General features: G+C 35.7%; 1 protein-coding gene across 2 annotated transcripts in view; it reads right to left on the bottom strand.

The window, feature by feature from the left end:
- The window catches only part of LOC100880785 (lachesin), a 292,742-nt gene that overhangs the window by 189,190 nt on the left and 75,558 nt on the right, over positions 1 to 27,994 (bottom strand). For both annotated transcript variants that reach the window (XM_012281448.2, XM_003701653.3), the window contains exon 2: positions 16,975 to 17,084. In XM_012281448.2, the coding sequence (XP_012136838.1) occupies positions 16,975 to 17,084 (110 nt within the window). The remainder of the gene's footprint in view (positions 1 to 16,974; positions 17,085 to 27,994) is intronic.

Genomic DNA, 27,994 nt, shown 5'->3' with positions numbered 1-27,994 from the left:
CAACGTCGATCTGTTTGTTTTGCGGAAGAGCAATAGGGCTCGTTTGCATGGCTCCATCGATCGACGGTCGCGAGGACTCACGATAATTGAATTGTGAATCCAATCAAGCGGAATGGCCTGTCGAGATTACGAAAGAGATCGCGACACGAGCCGCGATTCTACCAACCATTCATCGTCGCCGCATGGTTTCTTTTCTAATTGCTCGTTAACCGAATAAAAATATCGGGAGTCTGACGTTGTAAAGGAGGCGTTTGTGAACCGATGAGTCGGGAAAATATAATTGATTCGTTAGATTTTTTCGCATTCTTTCGCCGGTGGAAAAAAATCGGTGTGCAACTTTCATTTTCCAATTTAACTTTTCCACTCGGTATCTCGCGCACCTACTTGCTTTATACTAGGTGTGCCCACTTCAACGTTTCGAAATATTTCTGAAATCGTGCTGTTTCCGGGAAAATACCGTGTATGAAAGTTTCGCGATTTCGTTGGGGAAATAGAAGATTCTTTTTAGTTTTACTTTGCTGGTCCTTTTCAAGGTTATCTCAAGCTGAATTTGGTGTTTGAACAAAAGTGGGTGTTTATTTTGCAGATTATTTCTATGTCTGTTCTTTAGGAAGTTTTGACTTAAAATCTTTGATAAAAGTACATATTTTATGTTTAAAATCTATGTTTTTATAAAGTCATTTTATGATATACGAATTTATTCAGTAGGATTAAAATTTGCATTTTGTTAATCAAATTATACTTGATTTAACATGAAGAAAATTTAATAGGCAAGCTTTTGAACGTTTTAAAAATTCAAGACCTAAAAATTGTTAAACTAACCAATTTTAAACTTAAAATTTATAAGCAATTACATCTAAAAATCTCCAAAATTCAAGACCTAAAAATTGATGCACTATTAAACTTGAAAATTTTCAAAAACTAAGCTCTTTAAATTTGTAAGTTATAGAACTTGGAAATTTCCAAATATTATGCACTAAAAATGAATAAACTATTGAACTTGAAAGTTTTTCAAATTTAAGACCTAAAAATTGATGAGCTACTAAATTTGAAAATTTTCCAAATTTAAAACCTAAAAATTAATGAGCTACTAAATTTGAAAATTTTCCAAATTTAAGACCTAAAAATTAATGAGCTACTAAATTTGAAAATTTTCCAAGTTTAAGACCTAAAAATTGATGAGCTACTAAACTTGAAAATTTCCAAACTATAAAACCTAAAAATGAATAAACAATTAAATCTAAAAATCTCCAAAATTCTCCCCCAAAAAATTGACGATCTAAATTAAAAATTATGCACATAGAGAAAGTAGTTCATCCAACAAACATGGCAGACAACACTCGAAGATGATTAAAACGAGCAAAACGTTCGATGCATCGAGTAATTAGCAAATTTTCAGCAATTATAGGATAATTTTAAACCGGCCGCAGTGGTCATCGATGCCTCTCGCGTCATTCAACGCGTTAATTAACCCGAAACGCGGAACAAGAAGAAATTCGGTCGAAATGCGTCCACGTGTTCGTACGAGCGTAAGCACGCGTGCTAGCACGGCCGTATGTGATTAACCGGCAATCGTTAATTGAAAGTAACTCGCACGTTTGACGTACGCTAATTCCCGACAGAACTCAATGTACCTGTATGCTTAATTTGCTAAAACTGATTCCACGGATGCTCGTTTAATTAGCGGAATCCGTTTCAAACTGCGATTAGAGTTTCATAACTGCAGTGCTCCCTCTGCTACATCTGTTACGCTGTAACAAATATTTTTCGCTCGGTGAAACTTTGCGATAAACTGAACAATTACGATATTCTTCTACCGACGGTTCTTTTTTCCGTTCAGTTAATTTGAAATATTAAGAAATTTTTCAGCGCGAAAGTATTCTTCAGGTTCAATGATCAAAATTTACATAAGTTATAGTTATGACTACGGACTAATGTATACATACGTAAGGAGATAAAATGAATATTTTATGATTCTATTCTTATCCACTCTAATATTCTTCACTGACATTCATTTCGCTGTGAAAATCTAATAAGTAGGTCAGACAGTTGTTACACGTAAGATTTGAATAATTGGTAAAGTTTGTCATGCTTTCAGCAAGATAAGGGCACTCATTTTTTATACACTCTCTTCTCTAGTTTAATTTAAAAAGATAATTATTTGTCCGGTTTCAGAAATATTTCATACCAAACTTACTGTTCAAACATCATCCAGAAATCTAACTTTTTCAACAATTATTAAGTTGAATAATTAAATTGAATTTAATAATTGAATCTAATAACTGAATTCAACAGTTGATTCTAATAACTGATTTTAATAATTGAATTTAATAGTTGACTTTAATAGTTGAATTTAATAAATGAATTTAATAATTGACTCTAGTAATTCAATTTAATAATTGATTCTAATAATTGAATTTAATAATTGACTCTAATAATTCAATTTAATAATTGATTCTAACAATTCAATTTAATAGTTGACTCTAATCATTGAATTTAATAATTGACTCTAATGATTAAATTAAACAATTGACTTTAACAATTGAATTTAACAAATGACTCTAATAATTGAATTTAATAATTGACTTTAATAATTTAATTTAATAACTGAATTTAATAATTGACTCTAATAATTGAATTTAAATATTGACTTTAACAATTGAATTTAACAATTCACTTTAACAATTGAATTTAACAAATGACCCTAACAATTGAATTTAATAGTTGACTTTAATAATTGAATGTAACAATTGATTCTAATAATTAAATTTTATAATTGACCCTAATAATTGATTTTAATAGTTGACAGTAAAAATTGAATGTACCAATTGACTCCTATAATTAAATACAACAATTCCCTCTAATAATTTAGTCCAACAATCAAACCTAATATCTGAACCAAGTTGAATGATAAATCACAATTAATAAATTCAGTCACCCAAAGAATTAAAATCATTACAATACAAAGTCCCTCCATTATAAAATAAAACTGAACTAGGACAATTACCGGACGCATGAAACTTTTAACTGTAAATTGAGAAGTTTTAGTGTGTTCATAAGAAATCCGCGATTGATGATTCGAATTAAGGCGATAATATACCAACACGTTTTCTACATTTTCCGTAAAACATGGTAGCCCGGCGGTTTGTTCGCAAACAAAGAAACCCAGCTGTTTTACCGTTCATTGCGCCGAACAATAATCCGGACCGTTCATTTTACGCTTTTATGGCGTTTCATTTCACGCCGAGAGAAGTGCAGCTGTCAGTGGTCGATCGTAAAAAGCATGGATGTTACAACAGCGTTGTAACGCAGGCGATAACTAGCCATCACAGAAACGACGATAAGGATGACCGTATAAAATTTACACCGGCGAAAGTGATTTAAATGTCGGATCTGAGCGACCGCGGCTACGGGATCCTCCATTTTACGACAATTCGAACTGCAGTGAATTCGAAATGGACGACGGATACAAGATGTGCGGAAATATATAGCGTTGATAGGAGAAGAAATGTTAGAAAAAGTATATTGTGGTGTAGTATTTTGTGATTACGGACGGTTGGATTAATTGTCGGATCTGGTGAATGTAATATTCGGAGCCGCACGATTTGGGTGAAATCGATTGGATGATGCTATTTGCATGCGTGATTTTGTCGAAATTTATCCGGGTGCAATTGGACTGCAATTTTAAATTTGAAGAAAGGGAATTTGAAATTTATAAGGATTTTAGGAGCTTGATTTGGAAAGGGGTTGAGAGAAGATTCGATAATTTGCAGATTTCTAATTTCGTATTTCTGGTTCATGGACTTTGGATACTACACATTTCGGGATTTATACATTTTTAATTCGCTTATTTTAGGATTTGGAACTTTCTGATTTGTAGGTTTTAGAATTTTCCAATTTTCTAAATTTGGGTTTTGGAAATTTATGAATTGTGAGTTTGAGGATTTAGAAATTTCTAATTTATAGATTTCAGGATTTAGATATTTTTAATTTGCTACTTTCGGGATTTAGAAATTTCAGATTTTCAAATTTAAGGATTTTGAAATTTTTAATTTACAAATTTGTGTTTTAATAATTACTAATATATTAAGTTGAGGATTTAGAAATTTCTAATTTACAAATTTGGGGACATAGACATTTTTATTTTCCATCTTCTAAAATTTAGAAATTCAATATATGTAGAAATATCTATATTCCAGAATTCCTGCAATCCCAACCCCCAGTATTCACAAATCTCCACGTTTCCAAATACCTGACCATTAAATTCCTATATTTCCATATCTGTAGATCTCTAAATCCTAAAATCCTCAAATTCCAAGGTTCAAAATAGCCACATTCCAGAATTTCTACGCCCCCAAATACCTACGTCTATAAATCTCCAAATATTTAACTATTAGTCTATTTCCATTCCCGTATATCTACAAATTCTACAATCCTAAAATCTCCAGCTCTTGAAAACCTTAAAATTGCTGCTTTTTAAAATTCCAAATCCCTGTATTCACAAATCGTTTATAAATGCAATATTAATAATATTAATATAATAAAATGTACCTATATTATCATACACTCTCCAAATTTAAAAACTTCAAAGTCAACTTTTAAAGACTTCAAAATTGCTACACTTTGATATTAGAAATTTCTAAATTCTTAACTCTGTAAATTAAAAATTATTAAAACCCCAAATTTGCAAATTAAAAATTTAAAAATCCTTAAATTTGAAAATCTGAAATTTCTCAATATTGAAATTAGCAAATTAAAAATGACTAAATCCTGAAATTTATAAGTTCGAAATTTCTAAATCCTCAAACTCATAAAACAGAAATTTCTAAAACCCAAAATTGGAAAAGTAGAAAATTCTTAAATCTATAAATCAGAAATTTCTAAATCCTAAACTTAGCGAATTAAACAGCCTTAACCCACCCCCAAATATTCAAATCCCTAAACTCCCAAAATCCCAACTAATATCCGCAAATGTAAAACTACCTTCTCCGCACCCATAACTTTCTAAAATCCCCAAAAAATTCACCAAAGATTTCTTCTCGGTATCTCCCAATTTCCCACCCCTTCCGTACCAAAACGAAACTCGAATTTTCGCTGAAATCGAGGGTCCAAAAATCGTAGGTTCCGCGACGATTATCGAGTGACGTTCGCCGGAAACATGGGTTAAAAGGGGAACGTGTCGACGAAGAATTCTCCGATATATCTCGACGTCATTCTTCGACTTCCAACGGCGAGAAAATATTCCATCGCGTTGGAACGGGCTGCGGATCGAAAAAGGGCGGCAACCGTATCGCGAGGGGTTGGCAAGGGACAGGGGGTGGATAAAAGGCCAGGAGATTAACGCATCGATTAGTTCGAACACGGTGAAACACTCTTCGGCACTTTGGCGCCGCGTGTGCACCCCACACGAGTTCTTTTTATTATTCGAAAAGCTCTTCCGAGCCTTCATCCAGCTAAACCGATGGGACCGAATACCGTAGACAGCAACCCGTCTACGTTAGACCGACATTTTCTTTTTTTTTTAGTGTTTCCGAGGACTTGTTGGGCCGGAAAATCCGCTGTAGCTTAAAACCTCGATCGATCGAGATCGATGCTATTTCTTCACGCGTGGAAAAATGGAATTTTTTTGCGACAAGTTTGCCATCCCTCTATTCGTTTACTATCTCGATTAAAACTACCCTCAATATTCTAACTGCGAAATTTTTTTATTTTCTGTAAATAGTGGTTTTTGTCATTTATGAAGGTCTTGTAATTACAATTTTATTTTACAATACCACACTTCGTAATTACATTTTTATTTTACGATAGTAGCTTTCGTAATTGCAATTTTATTTTATGGTACTTCTCGTAATTACAATTTTATTTTACTGTGCTTGTTGTACTTACGAATTGTAAATTTATAATTTTGTAGATGTTAATTTTCAAATACGTTTACTTAACAAATATTTTGTAGTCTTGTGATAGATATAAAGGGTACTTTTTGTCGACATTGAAAACAAATTAACAATATGTTTTACACACATGTGCAACCTTTAGATTTCATAAAAAATGAAATAAAAATGAACTTGAACTTATAACAAAATATAAATAAAAATAACGTTTTCACAAACACAACTAAAAATGAATTTAAATAACAAAAGTAACAAATATAATTAAATAAAAAACTTGTGATTTCAGCATAGGTCAATGACACGCTTACAGTGTAATGACCCCGTAACCCACCGAAATGATAATTAAATTTATTTATGAATGCAGCAAGTAAGAAAACTATAATGTATATTTTGGAAAACGGAAGATGGGTTTAGATTTCGTTGGATAGAATAGCATTTCGGAGAGCGGATAGGAAGTGCTTTCGAGAATTTATTTCCCTCGATCGTTGCACGTGTTGCAATAAAGTATTGCATATTGCATTGTTGCGTATAAGCTTAATTCAGGAGAAACTATCAAATATACGGTAAGCTTGTAAATAACAGTTTATTGCCACGTGTAACGTTGGGGCAGAAATACGGAAATAGAAATACCAATAGAATTTTCTTTTATACGTTCTGTTTTACCCTTAAGATCCTATCATTTCAACGACTGTTTCTTATACGTTTTGTACGATTTGGTGCTTTGATTGAGGTGTCAATTATGTGGAATTATTTCGTTGGATGGAATTATTACGCGTTGGATTGTTACGCGTTGGTTAACTACGCGTTAGATTACCACGCGTTGGTTAACTACGCGTTAGATTACCACGCGTTAGATTCCTACGCTTAGAATTACCACGCGTTGCATTACTACGCATTGGACTATTACGCGTTGAATATCCACGCGCTGGATTACTATGCGTTGGATATCCACACGCTGGATTACTACGCATTAAATTACTACGCGTTAGATTCCTGAGCTTAGAATTACCACGCATTGCATTACTACGCGTTGGACTACTACGCGTTTCATTACTACGCGTTGGATTACTACGCGTTGGACTACTACGCGTTGGATATCCACACGCTGGATTACTACGCGTTAGATTACCACGCATTAGATTCCTACGCTTAGAATTACCACGCGTTGCATTATTACGCGTTGGATTACTACGCGTTGAATATGCACGCGTTGGATTACTACGCGTTGGATATCCAAACGCTGGATTACTCGCGTTAGATTACCACGCATTAGATTCCTACGCTTAGAATTACCACGCGTTGCATTATTACGCGTTGGATTACTACGCGCTGAATATGCACGCGCTGGATTACTACGCGTTGGATATCCACACGCTGAATTACTACGCATTGTATTACTACGCGCTAGATTACTACGCGTAGGATTATCACGCGTTGCATTACCACACGTTGCATTACTACGCGTTGGATTACCACGCGTTGGATAACTACGCGTTATCCGAAGTTGCCGCTCTCGCGTCTGCGCATGCGCAATCCTCTCGCTCTGATTGGTCCGTGTTTTTCCTTAATAATTCAAAAACGACGCTTCAAACCCCATTTTTGCAAAGGGAAATCTTATTCAGAATCACGTCAGCTATTCCTCATTTCAAAGACCTACACTAGTTGTGAAGCACCCTGTATATATGACCACCACTTATACATGTGTCAATTTTTGTAGATTTAAATTTTGGTATAAAATTAAGGAAATTAATTTTTGGTATACACTTCATCATAATGGATCATTTAAGATCTTAAGAATCTTATCCCAAATGAAATTTACTAAATCTACCAAATTATACTTCTTTCCATTAAATAAATTCTATCATTAAAAGTAATTTATTTTCCTACATAAAAAAATGTACGATAAATTTTCACATTTAAAAATGAAACAACACATTAATTCTCAAAGTGGAAATATGTTAAACAACAAGAAGTTGACGAACACCAAATTTCACGTTTCCAAACAGATCAAACGATCACACATACATCACTTTGACTTGCAAATCTTCTAAAGTCACAGAGATGAGCATCGTTTTAATCTAGATCTCGAAGAAGCTCGACATTATTTATTTACATCGGATCCAGAAATCCGACAGAAACGATTTGCAACGCTCTGGAAAGATTCAATGTCGATAACGCGTTTCGTTGAACAACGAATTCCATTACTATCGAGCCGAGCAAAGAAAAAAAAAGGAGTTTTCCTTTCGCGTCTTTTCACTCCGACGCGATTCTGGCGTTCGGCACAATTTATTCGGGCCCCGCTTTCTGCCAGCATCGAAAATTCATTTTTATTTAATCGTTTCGGACCGCCAGCGAACGCTTATCGCTTGACGTTTCCGCCAGCTAGAAACGAGTTTCCAACGTGTTTTCGACCGTGTACCAATCGCGAAATAATAATTCAACGCGAACTCACGGCCGAAGAAACGCATTAACGAATCCGTTCTACGATTCCCTTCAATTTCCCTGTCGTCCATTGATTCCGAAACAATATTCCCCGCCCGCTGTGTTTCGCCCAATCGAACAGAAATTTTGTAAAATTCGATAAAAGGCGGCCATCGAAATTACATCGCGTGAATCGGAAAGTTAAGAGAATCGCATTTGCGGGACTGCTGTTTTATACACGCCAAGGAAAATATTGTGGATTACGACGCTTTTAAAATGATTACACCGGCAAATAAAAGGGGATGAAAGGGCTGTAACGATGTATAGAGCGAAGAAAGTGGGCGAACTCTGACTCTGGCAATTTACGAGTTAAAGCGAGAATGCCGGCAGAAATAAGAGGCAAAACACTCGTCTAAGGGATGCAAATACTTGAGCACTTCTTTTACAGCCATCGTACTACTGTTTCTCCTTTTTGATTCTGGATACTGCTTGAATTACACTTTCTTTTGTTACCGGGACACGGTAATTTTAGAAACTTTTAAAATGCTCTGACTGTGATGGATGGTGTATAGGACTGTTCAAAAATTGTGGACGAAAAGTTCATTCTTTTACTCATATGATAATTTGCACATATGTTGCTACTGCACTAGAATTTCATTTATTTATTTATATGACAATGTGCACATATGTTGCTACTGCACTAGAATTTCATTTTTTTACTCATATGATAATGTGCACATATATTGCTACTGCACTAGAAAATAATTTTTTTACTCATATGATAATGTGCACATATATTGCTACTGCACTAGAAAATAATGTTTTTACTCATATGACAATGTACACATATATTGCTACTGCACTAGAAAATAATTTTTTTACTCATATGACAATGTACACATATGTAGCTATTGCACTAGAATATCATTTTTTTACTCATATGACAATGTGCACATATGTTGCTACTGCACTAGAAAATAATTTTTTTACTCATATGACAATGTGCACATATGTTGCTGCTGCTCTAGAATTTCATTTTTTTACTCATATGACAATGTGCACATATATTGCTGGTACACTAGAATTTTATTTTTGTACTCATATAACAATGTGCACATATGTTGCTGCTGCACTAGAATTTTATTTTTGTACTCATATGACAATGTGCACATATGTTGCTGCTGCACTAGAATTTTATTTTTGTACTCATATGACAATGTGCACATATGTTGCTGCTGCACTAGAATTTCGTTGTTTTACTCACATGACAATATGCACATATGTTGCTGCCGCACTAGAATTTATTTTTTGTACTTATATGTATGACAATGTGTACTACAACTACAGTGCGTCCCATTGCGTCACGAGTGCATCTTAAGTGCGTCACGAATGCGTCATGATATTGTAGGGCAAGAGGTTAATGCGTATAGTAATACAATATGCAAAGATCAATAGTACAATTAAGTTCTCAAGTTTTCAAATCTGATGAAAATGTAAGAGCTTGAAAATTTAAAGATTAAGAGTGATATACTAGCTAACTGAAAATTGAATAATTTGACCATCTAAAAAATTGTAAATTCTAAAATTACGAAACTTGATAAAAGCTCCAAAATTTCAAGAATCTGACAAATTTGAAAATTTGACACTTTCTAAATTTGAACCACCTAAAGAATTAAAAATCCTGAGCTCGTGAACGTTGAAATTAAGTACATGAAAAATCTTGGTACATGAAATTCGTAAAATCGTGAAAAAAGTGGTAAATTCTTGAATCAAAAATCATAATGATGGAACGCTGTCGGCTCGTTCGGGCAACAAAACTCAGGCCATAATCGGACGTAAAGGTGTCCAAAAACAGCTGGTTCAGATCCTTAATGAGAACGTCGAAAACGTTCCTCTTCGAATGATTCGGTGCATCCAATTAGAAAGTGTCTGCTTCCTCGATTGCAGCACGCCACGTTTCCTTCGCTCTTCTCTCTCCGTCTCTCTTCCATCCCTTTCTCCCTCAGAATCCCTCGATTCGAACTACGTAAGCTCTACTTACCCTCGCAGCCATAGTGTTGGCTTTGGTTTGGGGTTTGGTCGCGCCAAGCCGCGTGTTTGCGGTTTTGCTGTCGGTGCTCCGGAGTAGTCCTCCACTATATATACGTGTGTACACATCCACGGAACCGTGGCGTGTGTCCTGGCGACAGATTCGAAGCAGGACACGCGACGATGAGCCCGTGGGACGATCGATATAACGATAAATGTCCTGACGCCAGATAATCGAACTACCTTGCGAACGACCGGGAACGTGATCGCGTTTCAACCTCAAAAAATGCTGTAAACGCCCTTTTCCTTTTATTACTGAATTATATTTACTATTTTACACCCAATTTTTTCTAAAACTTTTCGAAGTCAAATTTAAATTAAATGAAATACTTGATTTTCGAGGAAGCTGATTAGAATCTCATTTCTTGAAATTCGAATTGTACGTTACGGTTTCGCTTGCCATTATAGTGGTTTCTATATTAGGTTAGGATTGCCCAATTAATTAGCGCGAATGATTTTTCAATTGATACAGGAGCAGCCGACGTCGCCAACTTGCGAGAGGTTCGTTATCCTCGGTTCCCTACAACCTCGTGCTGGAATGGGTAATGAACTAGAGGGTTGCTAGCTAGTGGTTGTATTATTAAGATGTTACTCCGACAGTCGAATGGACTATTCCGCAGTTAGAATGTCTCATTCCTTCATTGTCATACTTTAGAATACATTCAAAGATTTTGCTATATCTCAAATACACTTGCCATTTTAATATAATTCGGATACATAATTTTCATCAGATGCAGATCTGTGACAATTAATCCTCTGACTTACAATATCATGACACTCGTGATCTACATTACAGTTCAGATTCAAATAGAAATCATACTCTCATATTCGCAAGTCTAAAATATACCTAACATTTCCACTTTCCTTATTTGTCTTAAAATTGCAACAATAGCTCTGACGCAAAAAATCATAGGAGAAGTAAGAAAAATCATAGTGTCAGAAAAATCATAGGTTACGGGGTTGACTGAACGGACAAGTTTAATTAAAAAAAATTAAAGAATGTAAATGGTAAAAATGAAGCAAGTAGTTCCATGAAGAGTATGTATAACGCGAAGAGAATTATCCAAAGGGCAGCAATTTATCCGTTTCCAACCAGAGACATTTTTCTCCCCCTGTAATCGTAGAACGAAGGACTGGAGAGCGACGAAAAAAATTATCCTGAGTCAGGATCGAAAAATACATTTTCTTATCGGGCATCTCTTCCTCGTCCTATTTCCGTAGGAATGTCAATCGTTCCGGCCAATCTACTCGTGTTACGAGGTCCAGCCTCGTATATAGGCCACGGTATCGCAAAATAATATTATTAAATCGAGAGATCTTCCATTAGACCGTGGGTCGATATGCGTCCAGTTACCTCGAGATCTGCACAAACAACCCTATTTTTTAACGTTACGATTTTTTACCTCGAACCAATACAGGGCTATTCAAATTATTTTCACGTATAGATAAATTAGTTAAAAATTGGGAAAAGGCTGCTGATGCACAGTTATGACTTTTTAAGGTAATTACTAATATATTTAAATATTTTTAGGGGATTATATATTTAGTTTATGTAGTTTTACAATATGGCACATTTAATGATGACCTGAGGTTATCAGTCTAAAATTATTTGACTGTGAAATAATTAAATTGTTCAATTTATACTCTACGTACCTCCAACAATTTGTATAAACATTTCACGGTTTTATACCATAAATTATATAGAAAGAATTATTTTTACTGTCGTCAAAAGAAGACTTACATATATGATTTCACGATATACGTTTAGTGAGGATAAATCTTGAGATCGAAAACATTTCTAGATCGTAATGATTCAGCATTACTGCACCATCGTACACAATCAAAATTAATTAGAAATGAAACGTAAGTTCGTTAAAGAATAAAATGAACAAGGAATCGACCCACGTTCCTTTGCAATTACAGCGTTAATTAATTCAGTGTAACAAGAAAAATAAAGGATGTTCAGTAACAATTTCCCATTCGAAAAATAAATCCAGGAAATCTTTCCTTCAATGTCTAATTAAAATATAACTCCGCTCGATCTTCCGAACGAATTCTATCCGCAATAAATGAGAAATCCTATGAAATAATCGCGTATGATGGACATCACGGCGATAAAAACAAGCAGAAAGCCTGGCTGTCGCACTAATGCTCGCTCATTTCAATCATCGTCACGTCGATGAACGAGCACGAAAATGGCTAATTAGCGGGCGGTGGCTGGAGGCCGGCAAAAAAACGAAACGACCGGGGGGAAGAATTTTAAAATTACGTTCGCCCCGGACGTTTCACGCAACGTCAGCCGATAAAGCTAAAAGGAAATTCCTTTGCGACCAACTCTTCTCGCTGCTCGTATTGACTCGGACCGGGGGCTCGAAAAGGATCAGGAATTTTAATATCTCGTTTTAATGGTATTTTTCTTGCTCGATGTATCTCGCCTAGCAGACGACGATTTTCACCGCAAGCCACGAGAACGAATAAACCGACCACGGATTTGCAAAATACCTGCCAAGGATATCGATCGAAGAGCGTCGCGAATTTCGCTTGGCGACGCTTAAACGTTATCGCCGCCATTTGTGATACGTCAAACGGCTTCCCACAAAAGAAATTGAATTATCGCCGAGAAAACGATCGATTCGATATATACAATATGCCGGGGACACCTATTTTTTTCACGGAAATTTTATATTATTGCTTAATTACATAATTTTTAGTGAGGATGGTTTCTGAGAATTTTTTTTATGGAAATTTTATTTTGAAGTTTGGATGAATGGAGAGCTTCAATTTGTCTCAAGGAGAATTTGTTGCAATACTATTGTTACTATATTACATATAGTATGTCATATGATATGTCATATAGTATATCATATGATATGTTATATATCATATGTTATGTCATATGGTATATCATATGATATGTCATATGTCATATGTTATGTGTCATATGATATGTCATATGGTATACCATATGATATGTTATATGTCATATGTAATGTGTCATATGGTATATCGTATGATATGTTATATGTCATATGTTATGTCATATGATATATCATATGATATGTCATATGTCATATGTTACGTGTCATATGTTATAGTTTGCCATACGTCACATAATAATATATTGAACGAATATTTTTCATTTCCTGTTAAAAGTATAATTAGCATTATATAAGACCCTCTATCTTTTTTATGTGGAATATCTCAAGAACAGTATAAAAAAAAAATTATACATTTCTATTTTGAAAAAAGAATAATGCAACTGCACCCCACTTATGCACCCTACTTTTGATGTATGACAAATATTAATTCTGATTTTTTTTTTCATCAAGTAACATTCGATGTACATATAAAACTTGGTGCTACAAGTACTCTTTAAACTAACCCTTTGACAATCTGTAACAGCACTAATAAGAGTTATGACCTCATCCCTGTTTAGCACCGAAACGTTCAACAGTAAAACATTAAACGTTCTACAATATTGCATTTTGATTTCAGTAAAGTTAATGTTACGCTCAGTACAAGATGTTTATTCCCAGTGTATAGAGAACGATCCCTTTCGGTATTCGCGTGATCCCGGATACGGTGAGTGGTGAACCGGATGATCGTGGGGTAACACGTTGATCTCGGTTCGAGGGTGCGAGTCGGGTGGTTTAAGTGCGTGTTTAGCGGTGTCGATCCCTCGACAGCCTTTCCACGGGACACTAAAGGCCACTAGGGGTCGCTATACGACTCGTAAGGGTTGCCGGCTAAGGGTAGCTCGTACACCGCGATATAGAATCACTCCACGTCTTGATCCTTGACAAACTGCCGTCTTTACGGCCCTATTTAGTTATCCCTTCGCTTATCGACCGGATTAAACGTTTAGGATCCTCCTTTCAAATTTTTACTCTGATCGTTCATCTTTCCACCTCCGATGATCTTTTCCAATGAAATATTCTCGCAAGTATTCTTGTGATTAAGAATTCGCGATTTCTTATTCGCTTAACCTTTCATTTGGACCTAAAATTCTCAATGGAGAATGAAATGAATGAATGTAACTATCACTGTATTTATTCACCTAAGCTTTCGGTTGGACCTAAAATTCTCAATGAAGAATGAAACGAATTAATGTAACTATTATTATGTATCTATTTTAAGTATTATTTAACGAAAAGAATGAGTAATTTCCCGGTCCCCATTTTCGGATATTTCGCTGCATAAGCAAACGTGTCTAAATTACACGTTTGAGATTCGGGAAACAGGAATAACTGATCAAAAGCGAAATAGGAGAAGAAACAGGATACATTCAGGGAGAGTGCATGTTAAGGAACTCGTAAGTACACTCGAAGGACTGCAGTGGCCAGGAAAAGGCACAGAAGAGGAAAGTTCGTTGGCCATCTGAAATTTTACATCCGCAGCAAGCAGGAAGATTGAATTGGCATCTGCTGGACTATCGCCAACTCGTACGTCGCGTAGGGGTCGTCGCGTCGTCGTCTTCTCGTCGTTTCTCGAATCCTAAATTTCGAATCCAGCCGTCTCGACAAGGATCTTTCGATGCGTTTACGACACGGTGGTTTTCGTCCTTCCTTCACCCCTGAGCAAGTGGCCCGTGAATCTTCCGGAAACTTTAGGCATGAACATTAATAATCCAATAACTTCTCGTCGCATGTAAAATTGTACTGTTTCCCATTCTATACATATATGATAGAAAATATACGTATAATATCTAACTTGTTTTTTTTATTTTTGAGAATGGATTGGTAACTTTCTTTTGAATTATTCGATTTTATGATAGATTTAAGAATTTCATTTTACAGTATGCGAAGATATAATTTTTGGAGAAGATTGTTGGGAAAGTTTGTGTTGAAATGAAAAACAAACCTCGAATATAAAAGATATGAAATTATCAAGAAATATTTATTATAATTTATAATTATTTTTACTCATTTTCTTTCGCTGTTTAAAGCTGTATTTTAGTCGGGGACAAAAATAAAATTTAATTTGAAGAGAATTATTGAGAAAAATTTATTTTTATTGGAACGGAAAGCAATCGTCATCGAATGCGACAGAAATCGAGAAACGAAATTATTAAATAATATTTATTATAACGCATGCATTGTTTTCAATTTTCCTCTTTGGTAATTGAATAATGCGCTTTGGTCAAGGATAAGAAATAACAATTAATTTTTAATTTTTATTTTAATATTTTAATACACAAAAATTTAATTAAAAAAGATTATTGGGGAGAGTTCATTTTTATTGAAGTGGAAGGCAATCATCATAAAATCCGACAAAAATTCATTGAGACGTAAAATGAATAAAAAATGTGTATCATAACTTATCTATTATTATTTCGTCTTTTCGTTCGTCGGAAAATGCATTTCAATTATAGATTTTTGATTTTGGAGATAGGGTTTGCTAATTCGTAGAAAACATATATGATATAATATGTAATATATGTATGTAACATAATAATAGTAAATGATATAAATAATATAATAATATTAAATAATATAAATAACATAATAATGTATAATATAGTACTGTAATATACAGGGTGTTCAAAAAATCTGAAACTCTCTTTAATTTCACAAAAATTATTTGTAGACAAAAGTGACTTGAGACATTCTTGTAAAAAATCAAATTAAAATTCTAAAAATAATTCTGACGACAATTTTTACTCCAAATCAACCCTCGTGAAACTGGAGGGGGGTTTTTGAACTTTTTAACAGCCTGTATACTATAATATTATAGTTATTGTACTGTTATAATATTATACATATTATGGTATTATACAGCAGTGTTATAATACAATATTATGGTATTTTATTATAATGTAACAACATTATAATATTGTTATAAGTATTGTTATTGTGGGGATGTATATTATCAAATGTATATTATGATGTATATTATCAACAACAAATGTATGGTTCGAAGGAAGAATTTCTTTATTGGTGAGGCAGCAGGGTGCAAGAATTAATAAGCATTCCGACCTCGTACGCTCGGCCGAACAGCAATTAATTTATTCCCCGCAGGATACGAGTGTCCCGAATGAGAAAATTATTCAAGAAGCCCGTGGGATACGCGTCTCTCTCCTCGTTCGCGAGACTTTCCCTCCGTTCCAGGGAACGCTTCGGATTTAACGAGCACCTTCATTGATGAATCGCACTCATCAAAGCGTCGCACGATTTCAGCTTGATCTAACGGCGCCAACGTAATCACGACCAAGCTAACGGAGACGCTTCAAGACGCCTGCCGCCACTTACTTAACACGCGTCTCGACGCTCGTCCAACGGGCTAACGCGTACATATGTACATCTCCAAACACGCATTATTCCGCTCGAAATCTGTTCCTGCCATGTACCACGATATTCAGATCTCCTATTTCTTGCATCGAATAACTTCTGCGATTTACGCGGATTTTGGATTTGGAACTTCGGGGAAATTTGAGGAGATTGTACGCCCTTTCATCGTTTGTACTACTTGATAGACAGTTGAAAATTATTCGAGTATTATTAAGTTCAGGTGAAAATTATTGTGATTCCTTTTATTGATTTATTTCTTTAGGAGGTAAATTGTTGACGAAGCTTACCTTGTATTGTCCCAAATCCTTGACAGTACATGCAAATTTTACGTCACGTCCCGCTGAAACTGTGATATTTTTTATTTCCTCGACGAACTCGGGATCCGGGACAGTGGTTACTGAAATCAGAAATAATAGAATAAATTAAAATTCTACGAAATTTTACTTTACTGTAGATTCAGTTTTTAACATTAAATTCGTGGACATTAGTTTATGTCATTTAGAAAATTCCTAATTTTTTGAAATAGACATTCTTGACCATTTTAACTACTTTATTAAAATATTGCACTGAATACTAAAATATTAGCATGTATATAACATATGAGTATTAACGTATATGACATATGAATACTAACATGTATAACATATGAATATTAACATATATAACATATGAATGTTAACATGTACAACATATGAATATTAACATATATAACATATGAATGTTAACATGTACAACATACGAATATTAACATATAAAACATATGAATATTGACATATGTAACATATGAATGTTAACATGTATAACATATGAATATTGACATATGTAACATATAAATGTTTACGTGTATAACATATGAATAATCTCATGTACAACATATGAATATTAATATATATAACATGTGGACATTGACATATGTAACATATGAATGTTAACATGTATAACATATGAATATTGACATATGTAACATATAAATGTTTACGTGTATAACATATGAATAATATCATGTACAACATATGAATATTAATATATATAACATGTGGACATTGACATATGTAACATATGAATGTTAACATGTATAACATATGAATATCCTTAACATCTTAATCTGTCACTATATACATATAAGGTGTTCAAGTTTCAACAATAATCCATTCTCAAACACACCTTCTAAATTGCGACACCGTGAAAATGTACCTCGCTCGAAAAGATTCGCATCAGATACCTCGTCGAAGAGATCGATCGAGAAACAGTGTCTACTCGAATGCGTGGATGCGGTTTGAGTTATAGGTACTCGCCGATCGGACTGACAGTCTAGTTATTGAATGCAAAATGCAATTTTTCAAGTCTGCCTTGCGGTACATCTCGTCGCAACTAGTTCTTGAAAAGTAACAGACTGTTCGTTCCTGATCGAATCCGCGGCAGGATTTCGAGGAACGGGACATCAGCCATCCATCCTGAAATTCGCGATCGCGTTCTCTCCCTTCAATAGCATTATTTCATGGACTACGTTCTACCGCGATACTGACGATCGAAACGAATTTTCTCCTGTCTAGCGCCATGGTAATGCTTTCTGAGAACTTTTCTGGATAAGAGAGTGCTACCCGAGTTCCTTTCTAGGGACATTTCGAATAAAACTGTCAGACCTGCACGTGAAACGACCAATTTGTTTACGTACGTTTCGGTTACTGCACTTTCTTTGAAACGGTATTTTTAGTCGTGTGTCTGATCAAGGTTATCAATTACAGTTTTTAAAAATTGATAGATGCTTTTACAATTTTCTGAAAGATGTTGTTTATGTGAATGCCATTTTTTAATTAAATGAAAGGTTAAGTCATTGTTTGTTATTCGAGAAATTTGTCCATGAATGACATCTTTACTGTTCAGACATATGTGTATATATACATACGTGTATATGTGTTTGTGCATATGCATATGTGTATGTATATATGCATATGCACTTGTGTATGTATAAGTGTATGTACATGTGTGTGACAATATTTATGTGAACATGTGTGTATGCACATGTGTATGTGAATATGTGTATATGCATATGTATTTAGGCATATGTGAACATGCATACACATACATGAAAATACATATGTACATAAATATATTTATATTCGTACGTGTGTATGCATACATGAACATACATATGTGTATGTACATATGTGCACATATACATGTGCAAACTTACTCTACAAGAGGTTGATGTATTATTATATCCAAGTAATGAAGAATAATTACCGAACAATGCTTGAAATCGAATACCTAAATATCCAATAATAATTCAGAAAAAAAATTGTAGATATGTGAATTAATTCGTCGATATATATAATATGCGTTCAGTTCTTCATTGAAATTCCGCGAGGTGCAAAATGCACTGCGAATCCATTAACGTTTGAATGCAACCGTACCGTCATTATCATCGGTATTCATTATCGGTCAAAAAGAATATCACGCGAACGCAACGCGTAGTGCGAAGCGTTGAAATTGTCGAAATGCCTTGAAAGGAATTCATGGTAACGAGAACAAACTAATGGAAACGCGTCGACATGGAAATCCACGTGAAATTTCAATGCTGCGCCGAAAACCATAGCCCCGCACGCGCTTTCGACTGCGCCGCAACAGAGAAGCTATAAATCAAATATGCACCATGCACAATTATAACCGTTTTATCAGGACGAAGTTTTTGACGGAAAAGGTTATTTGGAATCTTTACTTGAAACATTAATTTTTTCTTCAAATATTTCTCAAATAATTCTGTACCTTAATACAGTAATTTTTTATATGTATTGTGGTTTAAGGGATGAACCTACAATTTTAAACTAATAATTTTTCTATTTTATTTCCGAGTAATGAAGCTCCGACTTAAAAATGAAATCCAAACAAATGGATTTCCAGGAATCCTGCCTCGCAATTATCCACATGCTAAAAAAGAAATAAACACTAAAAACGCAGCGATTTGAAAAAAACATAAAAGTCAGAAATAAGGTAAAAAGGTTGGTAAACGAGAAGTTGGTGCATCGAATAGTAAATCGATCTACGGAGTCGATTCGCGAGATACGGTTACCTCAAAGTGCGCCGCTGAAACGTTATTACGGATTACACAGGGGATGAAAAGGGGTGAGGGGTTCGAAGCAGCAAAAACAGAGAAAGATCGTTAGCTCTGAAGAGAGCGGACAGGTAGAGTACTACTTTAGAGTTCGAATGCGATTCCGCTAACGACCCGTACCGTTGCACCTGTATCCCTGCACCCTCTGCACACACCTTGGATTTCAATTCAACCCCGAAGATTCTCCGCTCTAGCTGTTCGAGGACGCAGACCGACCAATCTTTACGACCCTAAAATAAGTCGCTGAGTCTTCTCTTTTCGGATAGGCAAAGTATCTTTTACAATTTTAAATGATTTACATTTATTTTTTGGGGGGGTTTATTTTTGTGATTGAGTAGGGGTTTCAAGATGGTGGGATGTTTGTGGGTGGTCAATTTTCGATTGAGAAATTTTAATTTTTGGATGTATGTGGTTTGATGATTTTTGGGTTAGGAAGATTGCAGATTTAGGAATTTGGGAAGATGGGGATTTGGAGGTTTGGGAATTTGAGGGATTGGGGGTTTGGAGATTTGGGAATTTGAGAGATTGGGGATTTGGAGATTTGGGAATTTGAGAGATTGGGGATTTGGAGATTTGGGAATTTGAGAGATTGAGGATTTGGAGATTTGGGAATTTGAGAGATTGGGGATTTGAAAGATTGGGGATTTGGGAGATTGGGAATTTAAGAAATTGGGGACTTGGAGATTTCAGAATTTGAAAGATTGGGAATTTCGAGATTTGGGAATTTGAGAAGTTGGGGATTTGGAGATTTGGGAATTTGAGAGATTGGGGATTTGGAGATTTGGGAACTTGAGGGATTGGGGATTTGGAGATTTGGGAATTTGAGTGATTGGGGATTTGGAGATTTGGGAATTTGAGAAATTGGAGATTTGAAGATTTGACAGTCTCGAGATTTGGGAACTTGAGAAGTTAGGGACTTAGAGATTTGGGAACTTGAGAAGTTGCGAATTTGAAGATTTGACAGTTTGGAGGTTTGGGAACTTGAGAAGTTGGGAATTTGAAGATTTGACAGTTTGGAGATTTGGGAACCTGCAAAATTGGGGATTTGAAGATTCGGGCATTTGAGATTTGGAGATTTGAAAATTTGAAGTCCCCAAAAACACTCCAAACCCCAAACATCAAAGTCCACCAGACCTCAATAAATCTCTCTAATTCCAAAACAAAAGAACATCACCAAAAGCACAAAATCCCGAAAGTTCTTGGTGAATCAGTGAAATCAGAATTCGATAGACGAGCCAAGCAAAGAAAGAGATACTCTGGCAGAGAGTAGACCGTTTGTCGGCGAGTTGAAAATGTGGTCTGACACGAAGTTAGACGCACACATGGGTGTAAGTCTGCACAAGCTGGTGGTTCCTTTGGGCTGGCAGATAGCAAAGTCGATGGCAGTGGCCCAAAGAGAATTTCCTAGTAGCGTTAGGTCCTGCTCCCTTGGCAAAAGCAGGAGTCACCTTTACGAGTCACCTTTCGCCGTATCCTCGTGTTTCTCCATTTTCTTTCCGTTCCATTTATTTACCCGTATATATACGCTCATGTAAATCTAGGCTATGGCGAGAAGCTGCTTGTTGGAACGTGCCCGCGTGCCTTCCTCGCATTTATTTTTATGGACGCCGTTGTAAACAAGCGTCGCCTGCACTTTGCGTGGACGGTATAAAGCTGTTTTAAAGCGTTGGATTGTTGCGAGACCCGCGGAAAGCTTTACGATTATTATTTCCTCTTTTTTCTCCCTTTCTCTTGTTTCTTTTCTTTCTCGTTTCCGTTTTTTCTTTAATTCAACTCGGTGAACCGTGCTTGGGGGAGCTGCGGGATTTAGTCGCGTTATTTCTGATGCTCTTTTGAGGGAATATGTTTATGGAGGATGCGGCTGTAACTAAATGCTACATCGATTAATTGCGAGGGTTGTGGTTGCGAACAGATTATACATAGTCTTTTTTAGAACTAAAAAGATTGGCAATTTTGAAGTTTGAAAATTATGGTGGGGAATATACCATCAAGTAATGTTCAACGTAGAACAATTTCTGTATTTCATGATTTGTTAACATTTGGAAAGTTTTATTTTTTTATGTCTGTCTAAATTTTATGTCTTTTATGAACATTTGGAAACTTGATTATTAACCAAGTCCTTGAATTTTAAACATTTTTTAAATCAATATCTTGAATGTTGGGAAATTTGAGTATTTGGGATGTGGGTAATTTACGAACTTAAAAGTTCAGGAATTTAAAATGTGAAATTTTTGTAAATTTATAACAATGAGACCAACATTGAAATGTCTGGATCAACAGAAAAACTTATTGTATTTAAATCAGATTAAATAATTCTAAAATCAAGCTGATATATTAGTAAAATAAATAAGATAACTGAATACAGCATGAAAAATGTTTAGTACAAATTCAAGTTCATTCGTATTTCATTGAAGATTCCACAGTGATTATACCCACAAGAATGCTTTAATATTCACCCTCTAATTCCTCACATAACCTAATTACCGTTCATTCAATTATGCACACAATTGTTCAATAACAAGCTTTAAAAATGTATCCAACCCTTCATTAAAATCGTATTTTACATGTCTTGTCCTACAAGAAGGGTTAAAAATTGTTGCTCGAATCTCATTACGCTCTCGTATTATCACTGCTCTCTTTGTCCTTGTGTTTCCATCCCCGAAATTTCGGGTGATAACTGGGCCAGCGCTCTCCAACGATAACAACCCTCGGCCACCGGAAACGAGCGCAAGGAACACGTGCCTCGGAAGTGCTCGAATTCCTCCAAACACACTCGACTCTAATCACCAATTCACCGGAATCTCGCAACAACTCGGTAAAACTCTTCGGCCGTCGTCGCATAATTAATAAACCCTAGACAAGACGCGATCAGCCGCGATTTTCGAGCGTGAAACGCGCGATCATCCGACGATGAGGGATATTAATTAAAATTCGACGGTCCACTCGAGACCGTAACGAAGGGATCTCGCTCGCTCTTTAATCACCTGAGCGTATTTCGTTGGAAATCCACGAGTTTCCTCGTTTTCGCGCTTTTACTCGGCGTCCAATTAACGGGAGGATACCGTTGCGTCACGCGTCACGCGATCTTCGCGATTTCCGGGAAAACTTCGAAGAAAACCAGGTTTTCTTTTTTCTTCGCGCTCGCTTTGACCAACCTTGCCGTGCTCGTTAATCCGAAGCCGATACTCAACCATCCTGTTAATTATACGAGGCCATGATCTACTTTGGACGTAATTAATACCACGCTTTTCTTCTTCGCTGGATTACACGAGGGTCGTTGGCGATCTTTGTTTGTTTCTTGTTTTATGCGCGGGATTGATCCGTGTTGACGAGCAATTGCAGGGTTAATTGGTAGGTGCTTACGGTGTGGTTTAATTACTGACGCAATTTGGGACGGTTCGAGATGTCACATGCAGACGTCCGTTTTTGACTTTGATTAGGGTACATCTGATTTTAGAGCGATTTATGGAATAACAAATTTTAACACTTTTCATTTATTTGGTAATTTATGAATTATTTAATCTGTTCAAAAATGGTTCTTTACATATTGGGTAATCTTTAAAATTAGGAATTTAAAAATTCCAATATTTGAAGTATAAAAATTCATAAACTTAGAATTACAGAAGTTTTACATTTTTAAGTTTAAAAACTTGCGAACTTTCAGCTTGAATTTTAACCTGCAGAAATTTTCAAATATCGCAGTTCAGGACTTCGAAAGTTTAGAAGTCCATAAATTTAAAAATTTTGCAAGTTTGCAAGTTTCCAAATCAATAAACCTCCGAACTTTCAAATTTGCAACCATAAAAATTCAAGAATATTTGCATTTTCAAACGCAAATTTAGTTTTAAATTCATAAAATTATAAAAATTCTAAGCATACTCGCAAGTGTTCAACAATTATGAGAAATGAAATTTTTAATCTTCCAGCGATTTATTCAAAAATTCCGCAACACAGAACATCAAGCCACTAAATTCAAGATTTATTCGGCGAGAAATAGCGGAACAAGGAGGCATCAGAGTTTTTGCCAGAACGTTGCTACAAGAAATTGCTGACTAGCTAACGTCTGCTTCTACTCAGCCACGATTTATCGCCGGTTGGGAAAGTAAGGCGTATCTCCTTAAAAATTATATCGCTTTCAGCAAAGTGTAACAAATTGAATTAGAAGTTATTCGAGAACTTCCTTAACGTTTAATTCATCCTTCTCTACAAAACTATATTCAGATTCTGTATTCAAATCGATACTTATCCTTTTTATTATTGGAAATTGCAAAGGAGTCATAACATATACAATCACAAAACTATATTTTGACATATTTTTCAAAAATATTTCATTTTACAAAAATAATTACAGTACTGTATTTTCAGTAACATTGATATTGAATACAGAGTTAGTATGGATGAAAGTGTTGCTATAATTACATACAGATTTTATACAAAAAAACTTGTTATATTTTATAAGTGACATTTCATACAATTTACATTGTGAAAATAGTGTAGGATTATACAGGGTGTTTCACAATTAGTATAAGTCTCTGAAATGGTAGCGGATGTCATTCTGAACAAGATTTCCCTTAGCAAACGTGAGGTTTGAACATACGAATATTTTGAAGTAATATGTGAACATGCTATTTTAGACCCCTCAAATAAAGTGTAACGTAACGAGAATAAATCATAGGGTCACTGATAAAAAGCCATACAAAACATGCAAACAATTCGGAAACGCTGCAATTATCGCGCTCATCTTATTTGAAGCTCGTTACCAGGCTGCTTTGAAAGAGCTTTCTCGCATATTAGCGAGTTACGCGAGACGACCAAGGAATCAGAATGGCGGTGTTTCACGGTGCCGGTACACGCGACAAGGCTATCAACTCGTGTCTGTTCCATGCAACGAACCTTTGAACAGGGAACCAACACGAAGGGCAACATTTTATGTCAATTTTCCGCTTCGAGTGGCGAGACTCGCGAGGAAACGGGCCGACTGCATCGCGCCGCGTGTATCCTCGTGAAAATATCGCTGTTACGGAAGCAATAGGCAATCGAGCGTGCGAAATATTTTCCGTGCGAACGTGTCGTTGTGACGGAGAACCTTGTTACTTTTCCTACTCGACTACACCGGCACAACCGACCCTCTCTGCATTATTAATAATTGAAATCCGATTTCGATTTCGTAACACGAATTTTGACGAAATCTCTGTAACCTGATCATTTTTTTATTGAGAGTAGTTTTTGGATTTTAGGAGTTGTGAGAAGTTATGGAGTTCACAGACATTGTATTCCTCTGGCGGTACCAATGGGACACATCTAGATTTTATTATTATTATTGAAGAATAAATAAACTTTCTATGGTCAACTAAACTGCCACTAATAGCTTGCTATAAATAAATAAAAATAAAAATTGGTATCTTTCAATCGAAAGTATTCTTTAGTTAAACATCACGTGTTAGCGAAATGGCGGTAACCCGCCATCTTGAGACTAATGGGTCCCCATCCGAACAACCGCGGCATCTGGCAGTATCGAATCGCATTTCTGAAACTCGGCGTTCAAGAATCGCTAACAGACCCGAACGCAAACGTTTCAGCACGCGATAAAGAAAAGCGAACGTTTGCGAGCTCGAATTCCGGAAACGCAGCCGAATTGTTCCGGCATTCCTGGATTTTCATTTAAACCGGGATCCCTATCGGTCCACACCGACTTAAAACGTGGCGGGATAACACTTGCCAGCGGAAGAACGTTCATCAGAAATGCATGGACTTCTCGTGGTCCGTTTCGCGACCGAAAAAACCGCTGTTTTCCACCCTTTCCCCTCCGGAAAACTTCGAACGAAATCCCAGATAAGGATTTGAGGGCACGCATTCACATGTACGCTTTGCGATTCGACCAACGGATACGAAAGTTTACCTTGGAAACGCGTTTCGTGTTCGCATTTGCATATACAGGGTGTCCTGCCTCGACGAGACTTCGTTCTTTTCCCTTTTCTTCTCTTTTTTTTTCTCCTTCCTCTTGGTATTACGAAAACATCTTTCGAGCAGAAAGTTGCACGACTTTAAAACGTTGAGTGTGTGCGGGATTTTAGGTGCGAACTGGAGATTTCGTTCTTCCATTTTACTTTTTTCTGCCACTGTTTCTTGACACTTTCAAATACTACCGTTTTCTTGAATTTCCTTTTTCCACTATTTCGTATACGATTTTGGTATGTTCAATTTAGGACAATGGTTTCTGTAATTACTTCTTTTATTTTGACTCTTTGGACGCTCTTGGTGTATCAGTTTTTTCGTAGCACAGTACAAGATCTTTTCAAAGTTACGTGTTTAAATTTTGGAATTTTAGTTTCATGGAACTGTTGTAACTTTATCGTGTTGGAATCTTTGAAATTCAATTTTTTGAAACAGGAAGTTGTGCTTTATGATTTTGGAACTGGATTTAGATTTTAAAGTCTGGATATATTTTAGATTTTTAGGTTCTTATGAAACATTCTGTACTTTAACACTTGTGTGAATGTAACCTGTACTTTAGCTAAAATAAAAAATATTGTATCTTTACATACATAATTTAATATATATTGCATTTTTATATGCAATAACAATAGTGAATTTATTACTAGACGTAATGTATGTGAATGCAATGAAACCTGTACTTTAATTATAATAAAATATCCTGCATGTTTACATACATAATTTAAGAATCATTTTGATATGCAATAACAATAGTAAATTTATTACTAAACGTAATGAAGTCTACTTCAGTATCCTGTTTATTTACAAACATAATTTGAGAATCATACTTATATACAATAGTAAATTCATTACCAAACTGTCTTCCTGTTAACTATTTAAAAAAATTTGTATTACATGCATTAACATATATTATACGTATGTGTATAATATATTAAAACATACATATAAATCTTAAAAGTGAAAATTTGATATTTCCCCATTATCCGAGTGCCCCAATAAATCAGGCAGGTTGCCCCGGGGCACCACGGAGTTTGGGAGCCGCTGTAGCGGAAGACCGCTGAAAATATGAGTAAGTTTGTCGAGATAAATCGCAGCAAGTTGCTTCTGCATGCGGTGATATATGGGACATTTATAAAGTTATTTATAACAAAACTATGACGCACGCTACGTGTAGTGTGCGAAGGTAAACAAAACAGACTATATCAATTTTTTATTGCTTAAGAGGGATGTACCCGTTCGGATAAAATCCCCCTCGGTAATCTCCGTCGGAAATCCGAAAAAACCTGCGAACAGTCTTCTAAAATTTTCATCGCCTCGAATCGCGGAATTAAATCGATCAACCGCGAAATTACTTAAACAGCGCGGTAAAAACGCGATGAAACTCTTCCAGGCGAATTTCGAGAACTTTCCGCGATTCAAGCTTCCCGTTTATGGAACTTATCAAGGACGATTCGAAACAAAAGGCATAAAAGTCGAGCTACTAAGAACGCGTCTCTCGAAATCGTAAAACAGTTTCAACCCCCACTTGCCAATCCGCTCTTGTAACCGACTCGCACCCCTTTCTTTTGTTTCCCCTTTTTTTCTCTTGCCGTTACACAGATTCACGGACACAGATATCGTTTTTATCGAAACTACGTCTGTCTATCCTCGCATCCACTTTATCTGGATTCGAGCGTGTGTTTTCCGTCGGTGAGGAACGCATCGACGGCTTTTTCCCTGTCTCTCGGAAAAACTACGTCCCTGGGAATGTGGCACGGCCGTGCGAATGTGCACGTGCACGGGAAAGATTTCCGAGAGCCGGATTTTTCAATGCCAACAACAGCTCAGCTGGCCTGGTGTGACGAATACGTGAATGATTTTCCCTTCTTCAACCCCCTTGGAAAACGTTTTCTGTTGCTAAGAACGTGGAATCTCGACGGGTTGCCTCCTGGATAAGGAATAAAATAAGTTGCTACAGAAGTTATTTTAGGTTACCTGCTCCGGTAGTTGTACCGCTAGTTCGATCTGGTATTTTTAGTTAACGCAAGGGTGACAAAATATGATATTCTTTATAAATTTGCTATGTAGTATGTGGAGGATTATATGTTCTTCAGTAAAAAGTTGTGAAAATTTATTGTTTGAGGAATTTGCTTCAAGAAAGGGGTAGTTTGTGACTTCGACTGAATTTGTATATTGCAAGACATAGTGGTGACAAAATATGATTTTGTTCTTTTAACGAAATTTTACATAGCCTCGAAGGA

The sequence above is a fragment of the Megachile rotundata genome, chromosome 4, assembly GCF_050947335.1.
Source record: "Megachile rotundata isolate GNS110a chromosome 4, iyMegRotu1, whole genome shotgun sequence".
NCBI lineage: Eukaryota > Metazoa > Arthropoda > Insecta > Hymenoptera > Megachilidae > Megachile > Megachile rotundata.
Note: the sequence above shows the minus strand (reverse complement) of the source record. Positions and strands in the feature narration are given on the sequence as shown.